Consider the following 20617-nt stretch of genomic DNA (forward strand, 5'->3'; position numbering starts at 1 on the left):
CTATTGTGAATAAAGCAACAATAAACATGGGTGTGCATATCTGCTTGGGTTACAGGTCTGGTTTCTTTGGGATATATTCCCTGTAGTAGAATTGCTGGGTCAGATGGTATTTCTATTTCACTTTTTTGAGAAAGCACCATACTGTCTTCCATAGTGCTTGCAGCATTTTACACTCCCACCAACAGGGAATTAGGGTTCTAGTTTCTCCACAACCTTGCCAGCATTTGCTGTTTGCTGCTATGTTGAATTCTGCAATTCTTACTGGAGTAATATGATAGCTCATATTTATTTTGAAAACCTTTCTCTATAAGGAAAACTATAAAACATGACTACAAGAAATAATGAGTCCTAACTAATAGTGAAAATTTTAATCTCACCAAAAGCAGTCTACAGGTTCAATGCAATCCCAATGCAGACAAACTCATTTTTCACAAAGATAGAAAAGGTAATTGGGAGGTTTCTTTGATAAGGATGGGGACCTGAGTAAATAAAATTCTTCAGAAAAAATAAAAATAAAATGGGAGGCATAGCACTCCCTGATCTCAAGACCTACTATAGAGTGGTAGTAACCCAAACCACAGGGTATTGGACCAATGACAGACACATAGACCAATGAAGGAGAATCTAGAAATTAATTCATCTACCAATGGTCAGTTGGTATTTGGCAAGGAATCAAAGCCTATTAAATGGGGAAATAACAACCTCTACAACAAATAGTGCTAACAAAGTGGACATCTCCCTGCAGAAAACTGAAACTGGACCCACAGCTTACACCATACCTAAAAGTGAACTCAAGGTGGATCAGTGATCTAGAAGTAAAACCCAAAACCATAAAGGTCATAAGAGACAAAATGGGACCCAACTTAAACGCCCTAAGTTACGCTACCAAGGCCAAGGTGGGTGATTTTAATCTGCAGCCCTCAGGCTTGGTTTAAATTGTTTTTTGTCAAACATTCTTCTAAGAAGTATATAACTGGTCTGTACATTGCTGTACAGAGGTAACTCGTGGTTGCTGTGTTGCTAAATACGATGGCACTGGTGTGCCAAATGCAATAATGGTTACCCATGGTGGACAGTGTTTGGTGGAGCTTCCTGATTAAAACAAGCTTGGAAACAGAAGTGGCATCCACTTCCGAAATGGCTTGCCTCCAGAAACTCTATAAACAGTGCTCAGGTCTTTCATTCATAGGGTCACTATGAGTCATCTACGACTCACACACTTAACAACAACACAGCTCTGGTTACCTAGTGGCAAAGTGCTGCAACTCTGAAGGCATGCAGTTCAAGGCCACCAGCTGCTCCATGAGAAGATGGGCAGTCTCCTGTGATTAATTGCCTCTGAAAACTTACTGGAGGGCCAGTGAGGGGTTGGTTCCTACTGATGGTATACAACAACATGGCATAAGTAGACTTGCAAATACAGCCAGAAGTACACAACTAGGAAAGGATAAAATTGATAAATGGGACCTTCTAAGAATTAAGTCCCTATGTGCATCAAAAATTATTTCCAATAGGGTGAAAACAAACATGTAGACTGGGAAAGAAATATTTGGCCATGACATCCCAGACAAGGGTCACATAATGAAAGTTTACAGACTACTGTAGGGCCTTCACAAGAAAAGACATGAAGACTCTTCATAAAGAAATGCATTTGAAGGGCCAATGCACACACATATGAATAAGTGATCAAAATCTGACAATAGGAGGGAGGGGTGGGAAGGGAGAAAAGTGCAACAATGAAAAAATGGAAATCCAAAATCTCTGTATCATCTACAACCAGGAGACGATAAAATAGATGAGTGGACCTTCTAAGAATCAAATCCCTATGCACATCCAAAAGCTTCTCCAACAGGGTAAAAAAGGGAAGCCACAGACTGGGGAAAAGTATTTGGGAATGACATGTCAGATAAGGGACTTATAGCTAGAATTTATAAAATACTTGAGCACCACAACAAGATAAAGGTAAATAATTCAATTGAAAAATGGGCACCGAATATGAACAGACACTTCACCGAAGAAGACATTCAGATGGCCAACAAGCACATGAAGAAATGTTCAAAAACCCTAGCTCTAAGAGATGCAAATCAAAACAACTATGAGATATCTCACCCCAGTCAGAATAGCAAAATTTAACAGAACAGCAAGCAACAAATGCTGGTGCAGTTGTGGAGAAACTGGAACCCTTATTCACTGTTGGTGGAAGAGTAAAATGGTGTAACCACTGTGGAAAGTGGTGTGGCACTTTCTCAAAAAGTTGCAAATAGAGATACCATTTGACCCAGCAATTCCAATACTGGGAACATACCCTAAAGAGACCATAACCAACACGCAAGCAGATATATGCACACCCATGTTTATCGCAGCTTTGTTCACAATAGCAAGGAGTTGGAAACAACCCAGGTGCCCATCAACAAATGAATGGATAGAGAAGCTGTGGTATAATCACACAATGGAATACTACACTGCATTGAAAAACAAGGAATTCATGCAATATTATTCAAAATGGGTGACCCAGGAGGACATTATGCTGAGTGAAATATCTCAGTCACAAAAGGATAAATACTGCATGGTGCCACTGTTGTAGAATGGGACTGACATCAGGATTGGGGTAAGACTGAGAAAAACTGGATAAATTATGTATACTGCATTGAAACAGATGAGGGAGAGAATAATTTAAAAGCAATATATGATAGTTTATTATGGTATCACAAGAGTCCAGAATTAAGGTTGCATAGTGGAGTGTACTCAGGGCAGCGGGAGGGGTGCAGGGGGATTGTATACTAATGAAAGAATTTGTCTTTTGCTTTTCAAAGAGAGGAGCAAACTGGGGGTGGGGGGCGGTGTCTGGGCAGGGAGGAAAGTACAACAATGAATGAATGGAAATCCAAAATCTCTGTAAATGTGTATTAAAATTAAGAAAATATTTTTTTAAAATGGGGGGAAGCAAAAAGAAAAAATCTGGCAATAAGAAATGTAAATCAAAAGCACAATGAGGTATCTTCTCACTCCAGTAGCAGTAGCAAAGTTTAACAGGACAGCAAACAATAAATGTTAGAGAGAATGTAGGAAGAGTGGAATTCTCATGCATTACTGGGATTGTAAAGTGGTTCAACAACTCTGGAAGGCAGTTTGGCATTTCCTCAAAAAGCTGAATATAGAAATCCCATATAACCCAGCTATTCCACTGCTAGGAATATACCCCAAGAAAACTAGAACTGAGACACAAATGGAGAGAAGTACACCTGTGTTCATAGCAGCATTATTCACAATAACAAGAAAATGGAAACAGCCCAAATGTTCATCAACAAAAGAATGAATTGAGAAACTGTGGTACATACACACTATGGGATACTATGCAGCACTAAGGAACAACGATGTCACAAAGCACTGCATAATATGGGAGAGTTCAGTGAGCATTTTTCTTAGCAAAGGAATTCAGTCTAATAAGGATAAATACTGCATAAGACCATTATTGTAAAAATAGAAGGATGACTAATAAGATGTATATAAATATCCAAAAAGGGAAGGAGGAGGAGGAAGGGGAAGGGGAAAGGGGAAGGGTGGAAATCACTAGGCTAGCAGAGCTTAGTGAGGGTTTGGGGGATGGGGTGAAGGAGTAGGAAAAGTTCAAAGGGTACTCAAAAAGACAGGTTAATAATAGTAGGCATAGATCAACAGTAATTAATTATATAAAATACAAAGTATATAAATGACTATGCAACATAATATAAATTAAAGATTGTATAAAATACAAGATACATGAAGTAAACACAATGTAAACAAATTATTGTATGCAAACCAATTTTTTTAAAAGATACAAAAAGCAAAATATCTGTAGCCCAGAAAGTCTGTGGGAGTTCTACTCTGTCCTAAAGAGTTCTTGTGAGTTAGAGTTAATTAAATGGCATCAGGCTTGGTTTTATGGTTTGGGAACATTAGTGCTTTCTGCAGTCCACCGGGGTAGTGTATACTCCTGATTTTTCTTATGTCTACTAACAGTTTTCTCCTGTTAGTTTAAGAAAAATTGTATTGATGGACCCTCCCCAATTTAAGAATCACTTTGAAGACAACCATTTTCTCTTAATACTACACAAGTCTTCAGGTCAAAATACCAAGGAATGGGTGCTCAGGGAGCCTAACCCATTACCTTGGGGAGATAAAGGCCAAGGAGAGGGACACACTACCATGGAGGAAAGGATTATAGCATCCTGTAAGATGCTCTGCTGTCAGCTGTCAAGGACCCCTTTAAAACGCTAAGGACCAAGGATGTGAGTTTAAACACTTTGTTGTGCTTGACCGAAAATCTGGTATTTTCAATTGCTTCATGTGTTTGTGATAGTTAGACAATAAGTAAGTAAGATGTAAGAAAAACTGATATCTTTGAATTGTAGTATTGGTGAAGAGTTTCAAATGAACTACAAAAATCAAAAGACAAACCAAGTTTGACTTAAAACAAGTACAGCCAGTACAAGGACAAGGGCAGTCAGATTTTAATCTCATGTACTTTATTATGTTATCAGGAGGAGCTGTTGTTGTGCATCGTAGAGTCAGAACCAACACATAACTACCCTCCAGAAGGTTTTCAGAGACAGAAAATCACATGGGAGGAGACTGTCCATCCTTATTCCGTGGAGCAATTGGTGGATTTGAACCATGTGCCTTTGAGATTGCAGCAGTTTCTTACCACTGAGGCATTAGAATTCCCTCAGGAGGAGCTAATCCTTGGAAAAAGACACCACGCTTAGAGAAGTGCACAGTTAACAGAAGAGAAAATTACTTTTAATGAAATGAACTGACTTGGTGACTGCAAAATGTGCTCAAGCATGGCAAAGACAGTGAGGCTAGAGCAGGATCAGACGAGATTTTAATAATCTTTTGATTTGAGTGCCAGCTAACAACAGAAAATGAGGAAGAAGCTTGCCTGAACATGGTGCTGCCACAGAATTTTACCACTTTAGCTTTGCTGACCAGTTTCCTAACTGGAAACACACACCAGGGCAGCATGCAGATGGCACAAATAAGACAGACATCTGCACATGATGTTAATGACTAGATGAGAGAGGGAGACCGGTCTGCAACAAGCCAACACAAAGGAGGGGAAGAAAGGAGAGAAGGGATGGCAGGAACAGCACAAAGAATGTGACTTCATCATTTTTAATAAGTCGAAAAAAATCAGGAGATACTGTGCTTTCATTTCTGGTTCCATTTTTTGGTTTATTTTTCAACTATTATTATTTCTGTTTATCCCTCTTCCCTTCGATTCTCATCCCTCCTAACTGTCCAAGACTGATTCTTTCTGTGTAAATGGTTTTGTAGGGTTGGGGTGATTTTTTGTTTTTGTTTGTTTGTTTTGTGTGTGTGTACGATCAAATCGGATCTGACTGGTACAGGAGGAGATTGCCCCTCCTTCTCCAGCAGAGCATCTGGTGGATTTGGACCACATGCCTCTGGGATTGCAGGGCAGCTTCTTGCCACTAGGCCACCAGAGCTCCCTTAAATGGTTTTGTAGTTTTTATATTAGTTGTACCATAATTATTGTCATTTATTTATGTCACTCAGTTTATATAATCCATATAGTGAGGACTTTTGTTAATTCTTGATTTTATTTATTTTTTTTTTAGTGATAGATAATACTGCATAGTGTGAAAGTATCACAGTTTCTTTAGCCATTCATCTATTCAAGGACTGGTGTTGTTTCCAGTTCGTTGCTATGAAAATAGTGCTGCTGCAAAGCATAGGTATGGATATATCTGTTCATGTGTTTTCAATTTTGAAGTGGATTATGTCCTCAAACCTATACTTTCCTACAGGGAGTTCGGGTGGTCTAGTGGGTAGGGAGTTGTCCTTCCAGCCCAGAGTCAAGTCATTCAAATCCACCAGCTTCTCCATAGAATTAAGATGGGCAATTACCTCCCATGTGATTTACAGCCTCTTATTGGAGAGTCAGCAATGAGTCAGTTCCAACACAACACAACACAAATCAGCTTGAATAGTTTGATAGTTCTCTATTAAAGAGAAAAGTAATCACTAGGGACAGACTATATTCTAAGTAACAGCAGGAAGGGAACAATGAGAAAGAAAAAAAAAAAAAACCAAACCCTCAGATAATAAAGTTTTTTTAAAAAAGAAAAACATGCAAAAGTTATTCAATAACAAGTTTATCTGTTAAAACAGTAAAACTTAAATTTAGGGTGTTTTTTTTAAATTTTTTTAAAATTATTATTATTTTTGTGTGAGTGTACTGTCAAATCAGATCTGACTGGTACAGGAGGAGATTGCCCCTCCTTACCCAGCAGAGCATCTGGTGGATTCGAACCATGCACCTCTGGGATTGTAGTTGCAGCTCCTTGCCACTAGGCCACCAGAGCTCCCCTAAATTTAGGGTTTTTTAAAAAAAAGGGAAAGGAAAGAAATTCAACTTGGTATTTTATATAAGAAGCACACCTAAAACAGAGTTTGAGAAGTTGAAAATGAAAGGTTGGGTCAAAAATATCCAGCAAATACAAGTTTTAAAAACTAAGAGTCTAGACAATTACATTCTATTTAAGTATTAAGTCAAAGACCATCACGAAAAGAGTATCAATGTGGATATGTAACAAACTAGTGGAAGATTCTGGCACTTTCACAGTGAAGTACTAATTTAAATACAACATACATATATATGCATATATATGTGTATATGTATATATGTGTGTGTATATATATGTATGTATATATACATACGTGTGTGTATATATACACACACACACACACACACACATCTTAGGAGTCAGTCCCTTAGTAGCAGTAACTAAATGGAAGAAGTTTGAGGCCTCAAGCTGAGGAACCAGACAGACTATGAATATGTACTCAAAAGGTCACAGAGGAAGATAGTTCACTCTGCACACATGGGGTCACCGTGAGTCCAAATTAACTCAACAACAACTAACAACAATATAAATATCTTACACAGTCAAGAAAAGGGGGCACAACCCAAAAGAAAAAAACTAGGCAAAGGATATTTGCCAGGTCACAAAATACAATCAATAAACATGGTTAAAGATAGTTGAAATCAGCAATAGATAAATGTCTTTCTATCAAAACCCACTACAACAGTGATGAGAGGCAGGTATAAATTTATGTAGGCTTTTTGACAAGTAAATTGACAGCAGCTGTTCAAAACTGTTAAAATAATATTCTTTAATTCTGTACTTTCACTTTCAGAAAGTTATTAGGAGGAAAAAAGGCAAATTTTTGCAGAGAGGTAAAGGGGAATTTATGAAAGCATTGCAAACTAAGTCAATACAGTGGACAGTACCTCTACACTCACACTTTTTTAAAGAAAGCTTTTACCACAACCTATAAAAGTCATTAAGTACTGTCTTCCTGCACAAAACACATGAGTTTCCCCACACAGAAACAAAGCCTTACCATACTAGATTAGCAGGAGTACAGGGTGGAGGGGGAACTAGGAAGGGGAAGATTGTTGTACAATTTGATGGGTGGAAGAGTGAGGGAAATTGGAAGAATCTGTTCTTGAAAACAATGTATTCTAATTTTGTAAAGAAAATAGTATAAAAAAAATAGTACTTTCCTGTAGATGCTAAAGTATTTGAGGAAGGGACGGTAGTGGTGGGGCCAGGCTGTCCCTTTATTCCATCTGTGTGTGGTTTTACAAATACTTTGGTAATGGTCTTCACAATTACTTGCTGTGTCAGAGAGCTGGACAATGAGTAGAGATGATAGAAGAAGAATCGATGCCTTTGAGCTGTGGTGCTGAAGAATATTGAATATACCATGGATTTAGACCACAAACAGATCCATTCTGGAGAGAGTGAAACCAGGCTGTTCTTTGGAAGCAAAAGACTCTGAAGCTCTGTCTTACCTATTTGGGGCATGTTGACAAGAGGGACCAGTCCTTGGAGAGGGACATCATGCTTGGAATGGTAGAGGGGCAGCACAAGAGAGATTTTAATCTTTTGATTTGAGTGGCAGCTAACTCAGTGACTGGGGTCATGGGATAGGTGTGTCTGAGACAATAAGATTGGCTCAAAGCATGGTTCAGAGGTGTACATAGGGGTCGCTATTAGTCGGAGTCGACTTGATGGCACTTAACAATCAACATACTTAAAATCGTCTTAAGTGTCTTAATGTTTGCTGTTATAGCAAAACAAAACAAAAATCTGTTTTCTGTCCTATATTTAATTTTTAAAAGTAAAACTGCCTGAAGGATGATTATCTTGCTGTATAAGTTTTTAACTGTTTTCAAAATACAATTTCTAAGCTCAGCTCTACTTACTCTCAAGTACGAACATTACCCATTGCCATCAAGTCGACCGACTCTAACTCATGGAACCGCCCCACGTGTGTCAGCAAGCTGAACAAGGATTCTCAGGTGGATGTTTCAGTAGATTTCCAGGTTTTTCTTCCACTATACCTTTAGGAGAACTTTAAGCTCCAACCTTTCACTTAGCAGCTGCATGTGTTACCTGTTTGCACCACCCAGAGACTCCTGGTGTTAACACTGAACAAACCAAACCCATTGTTGTCCACTGATATCAATCCACAGTGACTCTACAGGACAAAACAGAGCTGCTCCATTGGGTTTCCAAGGTAATAATCTCTATGAAATTAGACTGGCACATCTTTCTACGCTAGAGCAGCTGATGAGTTCAAACCTCTGACTTTCCATTAGCAGTCAGCCACGTAATCACCACACCACCAGGGATCCTAATATTAGCATTTTGTTGTTGTACAGTAGAGTGGGAACCAACCCATAGCTGACCTCTGGTAGGTTTTCAGAGGCATTGAATCAGACACAAGGAAATTGCCCATCCTTTTCCCCTGGAGCAGCTGGTGACCTCAAACTGCGTGTCTTAGGAATTGCAACCCAGGTTCTTGCCGGTAGGCCACCATTAGCTACTAGCATAGGGAGAAAAAGAAAAGATATGGCTAGGGGAATTTGAATGAGCGGACTCAGAAAATGTTTATATAGCAAGCACACAAATGCCACGGTACTCATTTAAGCAAAAGAAATACCTCTGACATCATAAGCGAATGTCCAGCTGGGTGTTCTGCAGTCTCATACGCAGAAAGAAGACTGTCCCCATTTCCGTCCACTGCGCAGGCAAGGCTGTAGCCAGAAAGAAGACAACAGCTCTGCTGCTGGCCATACCAGTGGCCACAGAGGTGAGTCTCATATGGCAGGAAGTCCTGCTTCACCCTGACATGGGAAGGAGAGAGTAATGAGAAGTCACCAAACTAAGCAGAATCCTTCACAAACTTTGCAACTTCTTTCCAAGAAGTTCTGAATAAACACAATTTCAACCTTATCTGTTTAAACGGCACCTATTTTCAAAGTGATGCTTTGTGTGTCTCAAAAAAATATGTAAGAAATAGAACACTGGGGACTTCCATGTTCATTCACAGCAGAAAAACACCCTCACCATTGACAGTTCCAGTAATAATGACTTAGTTGAGCTAAGTCAACATTTGCAAAACACTTCTGTCCCACCATTTATCCAGAAATTTAGTAAAATAATACTGAAAAGTCAGTTTTTCACGCCTGCCACAAAAATCTCAGCTGCTTCAAGAACTCTCCACTCCTCCCAAAACTACTTCAGGGAGGGAAGGTAATTAAATACATTGGCAATTCCTGCTAGATAATTAATTGCTTGACTTATGCATTGGGTAAAACTGGAGTGAGATCAAAAGTGCATCAAAGTCACCTGGAGCAACTTCTGCAAATTGTCCTTCTGGGTCCAAGTTGCAGGCCCCTCCTCACCTGTCAGGACTGCAGAGCCTGGCAGAATGGGGAGAGGGGCAGACAAGAAGGGAGTGTGGGGTGATTCCACTGCACCCCCTGCTGTAATGGAAGAAAATCACTTTAAAATTGGTTTATTGTGGTAAGAAATACAACTGTACATAGGGAAAAAAATAGTGTTTTGAAACTAGTTAGTGCAATTTTACAGACATGAATTGAATCCAGCAGGTTGTGCTTCAATCACCACTACCCATTTTCAGTTTTGTCATCATCATCCCAAGCAGAAACTAGGGTTTCTTCAGCAATCACTCCCATTCCCACTCCCTCATGCCCACTTCAACCACTAATCCATTTTTCCTCCACAAATTTGGCCACTCTAGAAAATAAAGTCATGTTTTAAAATAGCTGAAACTGAAGACAAATGTCACAATTTGTTGTTTCCACCATCCTCACCAATTAACTCCTGGAGTCAGCCCTATGCCAGGACATTTTCTGACGTTCCAGTGGGCTTAGTTCCTGCAGTTGGACACCATCAGCCCAACCAGCTGGGGAGAAACATGATATATCACATACTTTTCTAAGTAAATAAGGACGCAGGAACAAATGTTTAAAGAACTATTTTATAGTTTTTGGTATTTCCTAAAAGAAATGCCTAAAGCAACTAAAGAAGCAGAGCAAGGCTTCTTTCTGTTTTGGGCAGGCTTGCTTGTTTGCTTGCTCTCTTTCTTTTTCTTTTTTTTTTTTTGTGAGAAAAATTTGTATTTAGAATTAGCCAGCTGGACTCAATTTAGATGATCCCTATTTGTTGGCAACATTCAAAGCATCATAGTCAGGAGCAAGTCGAACATAGGCCTTCTTCTGTCCATCAGGCCTAATCAAGGTGTTGACCTTAGCCACATCAATGTCATAGAGCTTCTTTACAGCTTGTTTAATTTGGTGCTTGTTGGCCTTGGCATCCACAACGAACACAAGTGTGTTGCTATCTTCTGTCTTCGTCATGGCTGACTCAGTGGTCAGGGGAAATTTGATGATGGCGGAGTGGTCAAGCTTGTTTCTCCTGGGGGCGCTCTTCCGTGGGTATTTGGGCTGTCTTCGGAGTCTCAGCGTCTTAGACTGCCAGAAGGTGGGTGACGTGCGGATCTTCTTTTTTTTTTTTTGGCTGTGGATGCCCTTCAAAACCGCCTTCTTGGCCTTTAATGCCTTTGCTTTGGCTTCAGTTTTGGGAGGGGCAGGGGCTTCCTTCTTTACTTTCAGCGCCATCTTCGTAGAAAGCGGGGTTGGTTTTCTTTTTAAATTGCAATTTGAGTAAGGGTTTACATTAAACAAGTCATACACATTTTGGGTTATGGCACTGCATTCCTCACATTTTAAATGCGCTTCTGGCTTGCTCCTTGTGGTTCCCTTTGCCATATATCCCTTCAGTCTTACCTCTCCCTTCCTTCTGAGTTTTAGCTCTAGGCAGATGCTTACCTTTTGGTCTTGTATAGTTATTGAATTAAGGAATAATCTCGCTGGTATTGTGGCTCACTTTATAGGCCTGTTATTAGGCAAATAGTTGGACCACAAGAGTGAATTGTGTTCTGGCCTCAAAGGGTGACTAAATAGCACAGTATCCCCAAAACAGATGCTATGGATTCTGCCAGATCAGTAATGATTTTTATGTTTTTATGTTGCAAATTTTCTCCCACTCTGTCAAGGATTTGTCAATTTATCAATTATTTCATCTTGCTTGTATCCACAATCAACACCCTTGGTACCAGCAACCAGGAAATCAATAAATATGCTGTACTGGGAAAGTCTGCTCTCAGGGACCTCTCAAAAGAGCTGAAAAGCAATGATGTCAGTTTGAGATTGAGGTGCATCTGATCCAAACCATCATCTTTTCTTAATTACTTGCTATGCATCTGGAAGTTGCACAAAGAATAAGAATGGCAGAAGAAAAATAGATGTCTGTGAGTTGTGATGTTAGAGAAGATAGCTGAATATCCTGTGGACTGGTCAAAAAAACAAGTAAGTTTCAGCCAGGGTGATCTTTAGAAGCACAGATAGTGAAACTGCATCTCACCTACTTTGGGCATGTTGTAAGGAAGAGTCAGTCTTTGGCAAAGGACATCGTACTTTGAGGAAAGACTGAGGGTCAGGAAAGGAGACTCTCGGTGAGATCGGTTGACTCAGCGACTGTAATGGGGGGGCTAGAGTAAGTCAGAGATGATGAGGATGGCACAGGATAGGGCAGGGTTCAGATCTGTGGTTCATAGGGTCACTATGAGGCCTAGTCGACACAACAACTGTCCAAGAACTCCTACTATGATCCCCTTTTGTGAGGTCAACAATGGTGGTTGGATATCATCTAGTTTTTCTTGGTCTCAGAGACATGGAGGCTGAGGTGTGGGTGATCCATAATCCTTTGAATTTATTTTTTCCTATGCATCTTTGTTTCTGTATTCTAGACTGGGAGAGGCCAATAGTTGCTTCTAAGATATCCACTTGGCAGTCACTACTCACTAAAGTAGGATGTAGAACATTGTCTCTGTGGATTATGTCTCGCCAACTGACCTTGATGTCCCCAGACACTATGTTTCCAAGACTCTAGAATCAAAAACTCTCCTTTAGGGTTATGTTTAAGAAGTTCACATAACTTCGCCCACCATTGGCTTTACTGTATGTTGTTGTTTTGTGCCATTGAACCGACTATGACTTTTAGTGACCCTACAAACAATAGCTCTGAACTCAATCCTAACTTGAGCCAATCTCACTATGTCTGACATACCTGCTCCTATTACCATTGTCACTGTGTCAATCCATCTCATCCAGGGTCTTCCACTCCTTCGCTAACCTCCGCCCTTCCAACATGATGTCCTTCTCCAAGGACTGGTCTCTCCTGACAGTATGCCTAAAGTATGTCAAAATCTTTGCCTCCAAGGAGGAATCTAGTATCACTCTCTCCAGGACAGATTTGTTTGTTCTTTTGGCAGTCCATGGTATGTTCAATACTCTTCTCTAACATCACAACTCAAAAACTCAGTTCTTTTGTCATCCTTAGTCATTGTCTAGCTCTCTGAGGAATGACAAGTAATTGAGAAGATCATGAGCTGGATTTGGTGCCCCTTAGTCTTGAGACTAACATTATTGCTCTTCAGCATTGTGGAGAGGTCCCTGACAGCAGATTTGCCCATGCAACAGGTCTTTTGATTTCCTCACTACTGGTGACAAGAACTTTGATTGCCGATCTGAGCAGGATGAAACTGTTAACAATTTCAATCTCTTCTCCATCTATCATGGTGCTGCAAATTGGCCCAGCGGTGAGAATCTTTGTATTTTTGACGCTGAGCTTCAAGCCATATCGAAGATCTCAGTCCTTGACCTTTTGTAGCAAATGCTTCAGGCCCTCCTCAGTTTCAGCAAGCAAGGTTGTGTTATCTGCATAATGCAGGTTGTTAATGAGTCTTTCTCCGATCCTGATGTCACATTCCTCTTCATAAAGTCCAGCCTTCTGAATCAGTTCTGCATATAGATTTTAAAAGTATGAAGAAAGGACGCATCCTGATGCATTCCTTTCTTGATTTCTATGCAGTGTTTCCTTTTGGACACTGCTTTTTTGTCCAAGTATAAGTTTACCATGAGCACAATCAAGTGTTCTGGGCTTCCCATTCTTCTCAAGATTAGTCACCATTTGTTTTTTTCATCCACACAAATGCCTTTGCACAGTCAATAAAATACAAATATACATTATTCTACTACACTGTTTTCAGCCAAGATCCATCTGATACTGGCTATGACGTCTCTAGTGCCACAGCCTCTTCTAAGCTCAGCTTATATTTCTGGCAATTCTCTGTTGATTTCCAGTAATTTTTGGATAATCTACAGCAGTATTTTGCTTTCATGTGGCATTAGTGATATTGTTCTATAATTTCCATACTCTGTCAGGTCACCTTTTTTTTTGGAATGTGAATAAATATGGATCTCTTCCAATCAATTGGCCGGATCGTCCAGATTTCTTGGCACAACCTGGTGAGCATGTTCAGATCTGCATCTGTTTGTTGAAATATGTCAGATAGTATACCATCGAGTTCTGGGGCCTTATTGCTTGCCAATTCCTTCAGAGCAGCTTGAACTTCTCCCTTCATCACCATTGCCTCTTGTTCATGCATTGTTTCATTAAATTCTTCTATTTCAGCCAATTCTTTTTGGTACAGTGACTCTGTCTACTCCTTCCATCTTCTTTTACTGTTTCCTGGATCATCTGATATTCTTACCATAGCTTCTTTAAGTATTGCAACTTGAGACTTGAATTTGTCCTTCAGTTTCTTCAGCTTGAGTAATACAAGTGAGTTCATCCTTTTTTATTTTTCTGACTCCAGTTCTTTGTATATTTTGTTTTAATATTTTGCTTACATGGATAGTTTAACAAAATGTACCAATATGAGGGAGCTCTGGTGACATAGTGGTAAGAAGCTGAAATGCCATTCCAAAGTCATGTAGTTCAGATCCACCAGCTGCTCTGAGTGAGAAAGATGGACAATTTCCTGTGCAATTAATCTGCCGCTGAAAACTTGGTGGCAGGTCTCTACAAGTTACTTCTGACTTGATGGTACAGCACAACAACACAAATAAAAATGTAGAGACTTTTGCCAAACCTTAGTATGATCATAGGTGTAGTCCCTTTTCAACAAGAGCAGAGCTTAATCTTTCCATTGACTTAACCCAATCATAACTCGTTGCTATTAGGTGGGCTTCCACTAGGGAGCGCCTTGGCTAAACATCCTCCAAGAGAGACTTATTTGTTCTTTGGCAGCCAGTGGATTATTCAGCACTCTTTTCTAACACATTTCAAAGGCATCAGTTCTTTTTCAGTCATCCTTATTTATTCCTCAACTTTCAGATATATAAGAAGGAATTGCATATTATTCAAAATGGGTGACCCTGGAGGACATTATGCTGAGTGAGGTATCTCAGTCACAAAGGGGCAAATGCTATATGGTGCCACTGTTGTAGAATGAGGCTGACATCGGGATGGGGGTAAGACTGAGAAAAACTGGATGAAATATGTTTACGGCATTGAAGTCTTTGGGGGAGAGAATATTTTCTATTTTAGGGCATTATGTTTATCGTAAGAGTACAGAATGAGGGTTGCAGAGTGGATTATATTTGGGGTTGGGGGATGTGGGGTGGGAATTGCGTACCCATGAGGGAGTTTTTCTTTTGCTTTTGAAGGAGAGGAGCAAACGGGGGAGGGGAGAGGGGTGGGAAGAAGGGTGCAACAATGACTGAATGGAATTCCAAAATCTCTGTAGATGTTTATTGAAATGAAAAATAAATAAATTTTAAAAAAAAAAAGAAGCAGCAATTGCAAATACCATGGATTGAATGGATCAGGCACACCTTAGTCTTTAAACTGACATTGTTACTTTTAGCACTTTAGAGAGATCATTGACAGCCCATTTTCCCAATGCATCCATAACAACTGTATAAAACAGAGTAAAACTGTTTCACTTGGTACAAAGGATTGTTATACACTCCATGGAATCCAACAACAATTATCTCAAGTTTCAATGTTCAAATTACCGAAGGATAACTTTCTGAACTTCTAAATTCTGACTCAATCAACTTGGAAAGGAGGCTGAGATTCTGCTTTTCTAGCCTGTGTCCACATACTTAAAATAGTCAGGTTACACAGTGTCAAGATGGGAGAGAATAATTTTTTAGTCTAAATATAGACAGTTAGATTCTGGCTACTTCCCTGCAGTTTGTTTTAAAATAGCTACATAGATACTGAGCTTTTTTAATGGTTTTCCCCACAAATGTAGTTAATCTGATTCCTGTAAAGTCCATCAGGTGAGGAGCATATTCTAGTGTTAATTTTAAAAAGATATTCGAAATTAATAAGTATTTTTAAAAAAATAGCTACATAGTCAAGTCTTCATGTATTCTGTATTTATCTGTAACATAAACTATTATAGCAGATATTCAGGTAATTGTTCACTGACTCTTCCACTGCTGTTGTTAGGTGTCATCAAGTTGAGTAGAATTTACAGTGACCCTATGAACAGCCAGCCTGAACCCTGCCCTTTCCTGTGCCATCCTCATAATCTCTGACACACTCAAGCTCATTGATGCAGTCACTGTGTCATTCTATCTAGTTAAGGGTCTTCTTCACCATCCCTCTACTTTTCCAAGCTTGATATATCTCTCCAAGTAATAATTTCACCTAGCAACATTCCCAGAGTATATGAGACAAAGCTTCATCATCCTTGCCTCTAAGGAGCCCTCTGGCTGTATCTTCCTCAAGACATATGCCTGTTCTTTTGGCTGTCCCTCGGATATTCAGGACTCCAGCAGTACAGTTCAAAGGCACCCATTCTTCTTCTATAATCCTTATTCATTGTCCAGCTCTCAGATGCATAACAAGTGGCATGAATCATGCATAGCTTAGCCCTCAAACTGACATTATTGTGCCTCAGTAAGTTGGAGGGGTCCCTGGCTACAGACTTTCACAGTATTGTATGTTTCTCAATCTCTTGATTGCTGCTACAAAATGTACTGATTGTGGATTCAAGTAAGATGAATTCATTGACAGTCTCAGGCTTTTTTCTATCTATTATGATGTTGCCTATTGGTCTGATGGCGAGAATTTTTGTTTTCTTGATGTTGAGATGCAATTCATATTGAAGGTTGCAGTGTTTAACTTTCTGCAGCAATTTTTTTTAAGTCCTTCTCACTTTCAGCAAGCAAGATTGTGATGGCTGCATAATGAAGGTATTGATGAGTTTCCCTCCAATCTTGAGGCCACATTCTTCTTCATAGAACCCAGTTTCTCAAGTAATTTGCTCAACTTACAAATTAAATAGGTATGGACACCCTGACACGTGCCTAACTTTAAACTGTACAGTGTTCTTTTGCTCTGTTCCCACAATAACGTCTTGGCTTATATGTAGGTTTCATATGACCACAATTTTGTGTTTAGGGATTCCTATTTTTTTCAATATTAGCCATAATTTGTTATGATCCAAACAGTCAAATGCCTTTGCATAGCCAATAAAGCACAAATAGACATTCTTCTTGTATTCTTTGCTTTTAACCAGGATCCATCTGACCTCAGCAATGATATGCCTATTGCTACAGCCTCTACTAAATTTAGCTTGAATGTCTCACAGTTCCTGTCTAGTACTGTACTAGCCATTTTAAAAGGATCTTCAGCAGTATTTTGCTTGTATGTGCTATTAATGATATTTTTCAGTAATTTCCATATTCTATTAGATCACCTTTCTTGGGAATGGGAAGAAATATGGATCTCCTTCAGGCAGTTTGTCAGGCAATTGTCCTCCATATTTCCTGGCATAGACTGATGAGCACATCCAGGGCTGCTTCTGTCATTTAACACATGTTAATTGGTATTCCATCAATTCTTGGGACCTTACTTTTTGCCAATGCCTTTAGTACTGCTTGAACTTCTTCCTTTATTACCATCAGCTTTGCTGTTTGTTTTTTTGTGCCATCAAGTCATCTACTATTTATAGCGACCCAATGGACATTAGCTCTGAACCCTGCCCTACCCTGAGCCAATCTCATCGTCTCTGACAGACCTAATCCCATTTCCCCAGTCACTGAGTTAATCCATCTCATTCTGAGTCTTCCTCTCCTGAGCTGGCCCTCCACCCTTCCAAGCCTGAGGTCCCTCTTCAAAGACTGGTCTTTCCTAGCCAACGGCCCAAAGTATCAGAAATTGAACCTCTAAATCCTTTCCTCCAGAGAACAGCCTGGTTTCATTCTCTCTAGGACAGACTTATTTGTTCTCTTTGAAGTCCAGAGTATGTTCAACACTCTTCTCCAGCACCACAACTCAAAGACATTGGCTAATCCTTGGGAAAAGACATTATGCTTGGAAAAGTGGAGGGCCAATGAAAGAGAAGAATATCAACAAAATAGATTGGCACAAACACTTAACGATGGCCTTCAGCTTATCAGAGATGATGAGGATGGCAAACGGTAGGCAAAGGTTCAAAACTGTTGTTCATAAGGTCGTTATAAGTAGCTGTTGACTCGATGGTACCTTACAACAACAACAACAACAACAGTGCTAAAACACAAATGTGGTAGCTAGAGCTAAAAAGCCCCAAATGTAGACTTCTTTCACACTTCATTTATTCCCATGAAGCAAGTTTCTTTCAGGCTGGCAGTGTTTAGAGGAAGCTGACCACTCTGTGCATCTTCCCCCTCCCTGTTTAAAAGGCAGCAAAGCCCTCTAGAAAGCACAGCCTCAAAAAGGCCTAGCAGATCTGCTGCCTGCCACACTGACAAAGGGCACACAAGGAGGAATAAGTGGTTCTGATGGTAGTCCACTTTACCACCACCACAAAAATATTATATCGTCAATGCCAGCCCATGACAACTACCTGGGTCAGACAGAGCACAGCTTTTCTCCACAGGGTTTTTGTGGCTGTGACCTTTCAAGAGACATTAACAGCACCTGAGGTGCTCTGGGCAAGTTCAAACCTAACCTTTCAGTCAGTCATCTCACACTTAATCATCTGCATCACCGGGGAACTTACAATCCCCACCTCCGCAGAAAGAAGCTGGCTAACTGGTCGGTTGGTTTGCTTTTTTCTTTGGCAAGCCAAACAAAGCCTGGCACTCAAACATTTGAATGAATCTATCAATGCCTGCGGAAGTGCTAAAAGCTTTTCAATTGGTAATTTAAAAGTGAAACACAACAACACTTATATTTTAAAATATTGCTGAACCTCTACATTGTTAGTTGTTGCTAGGTAACTGCCATTTTCACAAGGATGAGATTAAATGGTTTTTTACATTTTTGTCCTTATAAAAAGAAACAGAAGAATGGTTTTACGGAAAGTATGCTCCAATCCAATCCTGTTGGACAGGTATTTAATTTTGCATTGTGTATTCTCCAGACAATGAAAAACTGTGACCTGAGCAAGTTATGAAACCAGTGACACAGCAACAAAAACATGAAATGCTGCTCCTTTCTTCTCTAAAAAGAGATTAAAGAGAATCTCTAAACTCAGTTTTTCTTGACATATTTAATTATTGGTAAGCCAATGTTGGGCGAGTGGACTTTGCCTTTGTGAGTCACTAATTTTACAATAATTTACTGAAATTTACTCAAAGACTGTCTCCACAAATGTACAGTGTTTTGCATATCATTTCCTGGGATTCAAAGCCTAGCCATAAACCCCACAGATTAAGAAAGAACACCTGGGCTAAATGTTGTCTCAGACCCTTCTAATCTCTACATCAGCTTCACTTATTTCTAACAGTTAAACGAAAAATGTGTGAATTATGCCTATGTTGCTTACACTTTGGTTTTTGTTTTAGAACCAACTAATGTATAGGGCGCTTTGGTGGCCTAGTGGTAAGAAGCTGCACCACAGTCCCAAAGGCACCTGGTTCAAATCCACTTGCTGCACTGCAGGAGAAAGATCGCAATCTCCTCCCGTGTGATTTAAGTGCCTCTGAAAACCCACCAGAGGATCCACTATGGGTCGGTTCCAACATGATGGTACAAACAACACAATAATGTATATTATTTCCAAGCAATAGTCTCTCCAACAAGCAACACGTATGAGAGATGAAGCTTTGCCATCTTTGCCTCCAAGGAACACTCTGATTGCATGTTTTCCAGGACATATATTTGCTCTTTTGGCAGTTCCCCAACAAGATTTATTGACACGGCGACTGCAACAATGAGCTTAAGTGTGTCAGACATGATGTGATGTCACAGGATAGGACAGAGTTCAGGTGTGTTGTGCATAGAACCTCTGTGAGTCATACTCAACACCTGACAACAACAATGTATATTCTAAAAGACATGGTTTGTAATCACCTCAGTTACATATATACAAAAAATCAGAAAATTCACCTGGCACCTTCAAAAGGATGATATACAAATTTGTGAGGCATTTATAATTTTGTTAGAGTAGGAGGAGTTCCCTGATTTAACATTAGGATATGAGGAGTTTCCGGAGCCTAATGTTAGAGCACCGGAGTTTCTTCTGGGCCTAGTTTGTTAGCTGGGCACCATCTAGATAGAGCGTATCCTGAAGGTGAATGGTGAAAAAGTTAAGAAAGAGCATGCAAAATATGCAGAAGAACAGTTAAAAGACAAGAAAAACTTTATTATGTAAGAAAAATACACAGTAAATTTTATTAAGAAAAAAAAAAACCAACAAGCACACCTCAAGAAAGGAGGGTGGGTCTGTCCTCACTAGAGGTCAGGACACTGCTCCAGCCTTGGCATGGGTACGATCCTCGCAGACACAGCTCTGGCAGAACCTCACTGCTCACTGCACATGGGTCAATAGATGACATCTGCTGATTCATATGCTGTTTGGATTCCATCTTCTGCTTCTGCCCTAGACTTTCATTGTCATATTTTCTTTGTTCTCTTACTCTTAGCAAGTTTTATTTAAAAAGATTCCTAATTAGAACTGGGGCACAGAGAAGCCAAAGCAAAAGGAAGAATTCAAGATACTAAAGAGTTGAAGGTTCCAAAAGGCAGCACGGAGTGACAAAGCAAAATGTTACAATGAAATGTGCAAGGAGATGGAGTCGGAAAATCAAAAGGGCCGAACTCGTCCAGCATTTCTTAAGCTCAAGGAACTGAAGAACAAATTCAAACCTTGAGTTGCTACAATCAAGGATGGTTTAGGAAGAATATTAAATGATCCGGGAAGTATTAAAAGAAGATGGAAAGAATATACTGAGTCACTGTATCAAAAGGAATTGGCAGACACAGAAGAATTTAATGAAACAACGCAAGAGCCTATGGTGATGAAGAAGTTCAAGCTGCTTTGAAGAAAATAGCAAAAAATAAGGCCCCAGGAATAGATGGTATACCAATTGACATATTTCAGT

The 20617-nt window shown here is 39.7% G+C and overlaps 1 protein-coding gene across 1 annotated transcript in view; it reads right to left on the reverse strand.

Annotated features, from left to right (window-relative positions):
- The window catches only part of LOC102859045 (chromosome unknown open reading frame, human C6orf52), a 27001-nt gene extending 14473 nt beyond the window's left edge, over positions 1–12528 (reverse strand). Inside the window, exons 1-3 of the mRNA XM_006891625.1 lie at positions 12513–12528; positions 9708–9781; positions 9019–9240 (exon numbers count right to left, since the gene is read on the reverse strand). Coding sequence (XP_006891687.1) covers positions 9019–9240; positions 9708–9781; positions 12513–12528 — 312 coding nt within the window. The remainder of the gene's footprint in view (positions 1–9018; positions 9241–9707; positions 9782–12512) is intronic.
- Positions 12529–20617: the final 8089 nt, after the last annotated feature.

Source organism: Elephantulus edwardii, unplaced genomic scaffold (genome assembly GCF_000299155.1).
Source record: "Elephantulus edwardii isolate Elephantulus edwardi_28Jun2011 unplaced genomic scaffold, EleEdw1.0 scaffold00101, whole genome shotgun sequence".
In the NCBI taxonomy this organism is placed as follows: domain Eukaryota; kingdom Metazoa; phylum Chordata; class Mammalia; order Macroscelidea; family Macroscelididae; genus Elephantulus; species Elephantulus edwardii.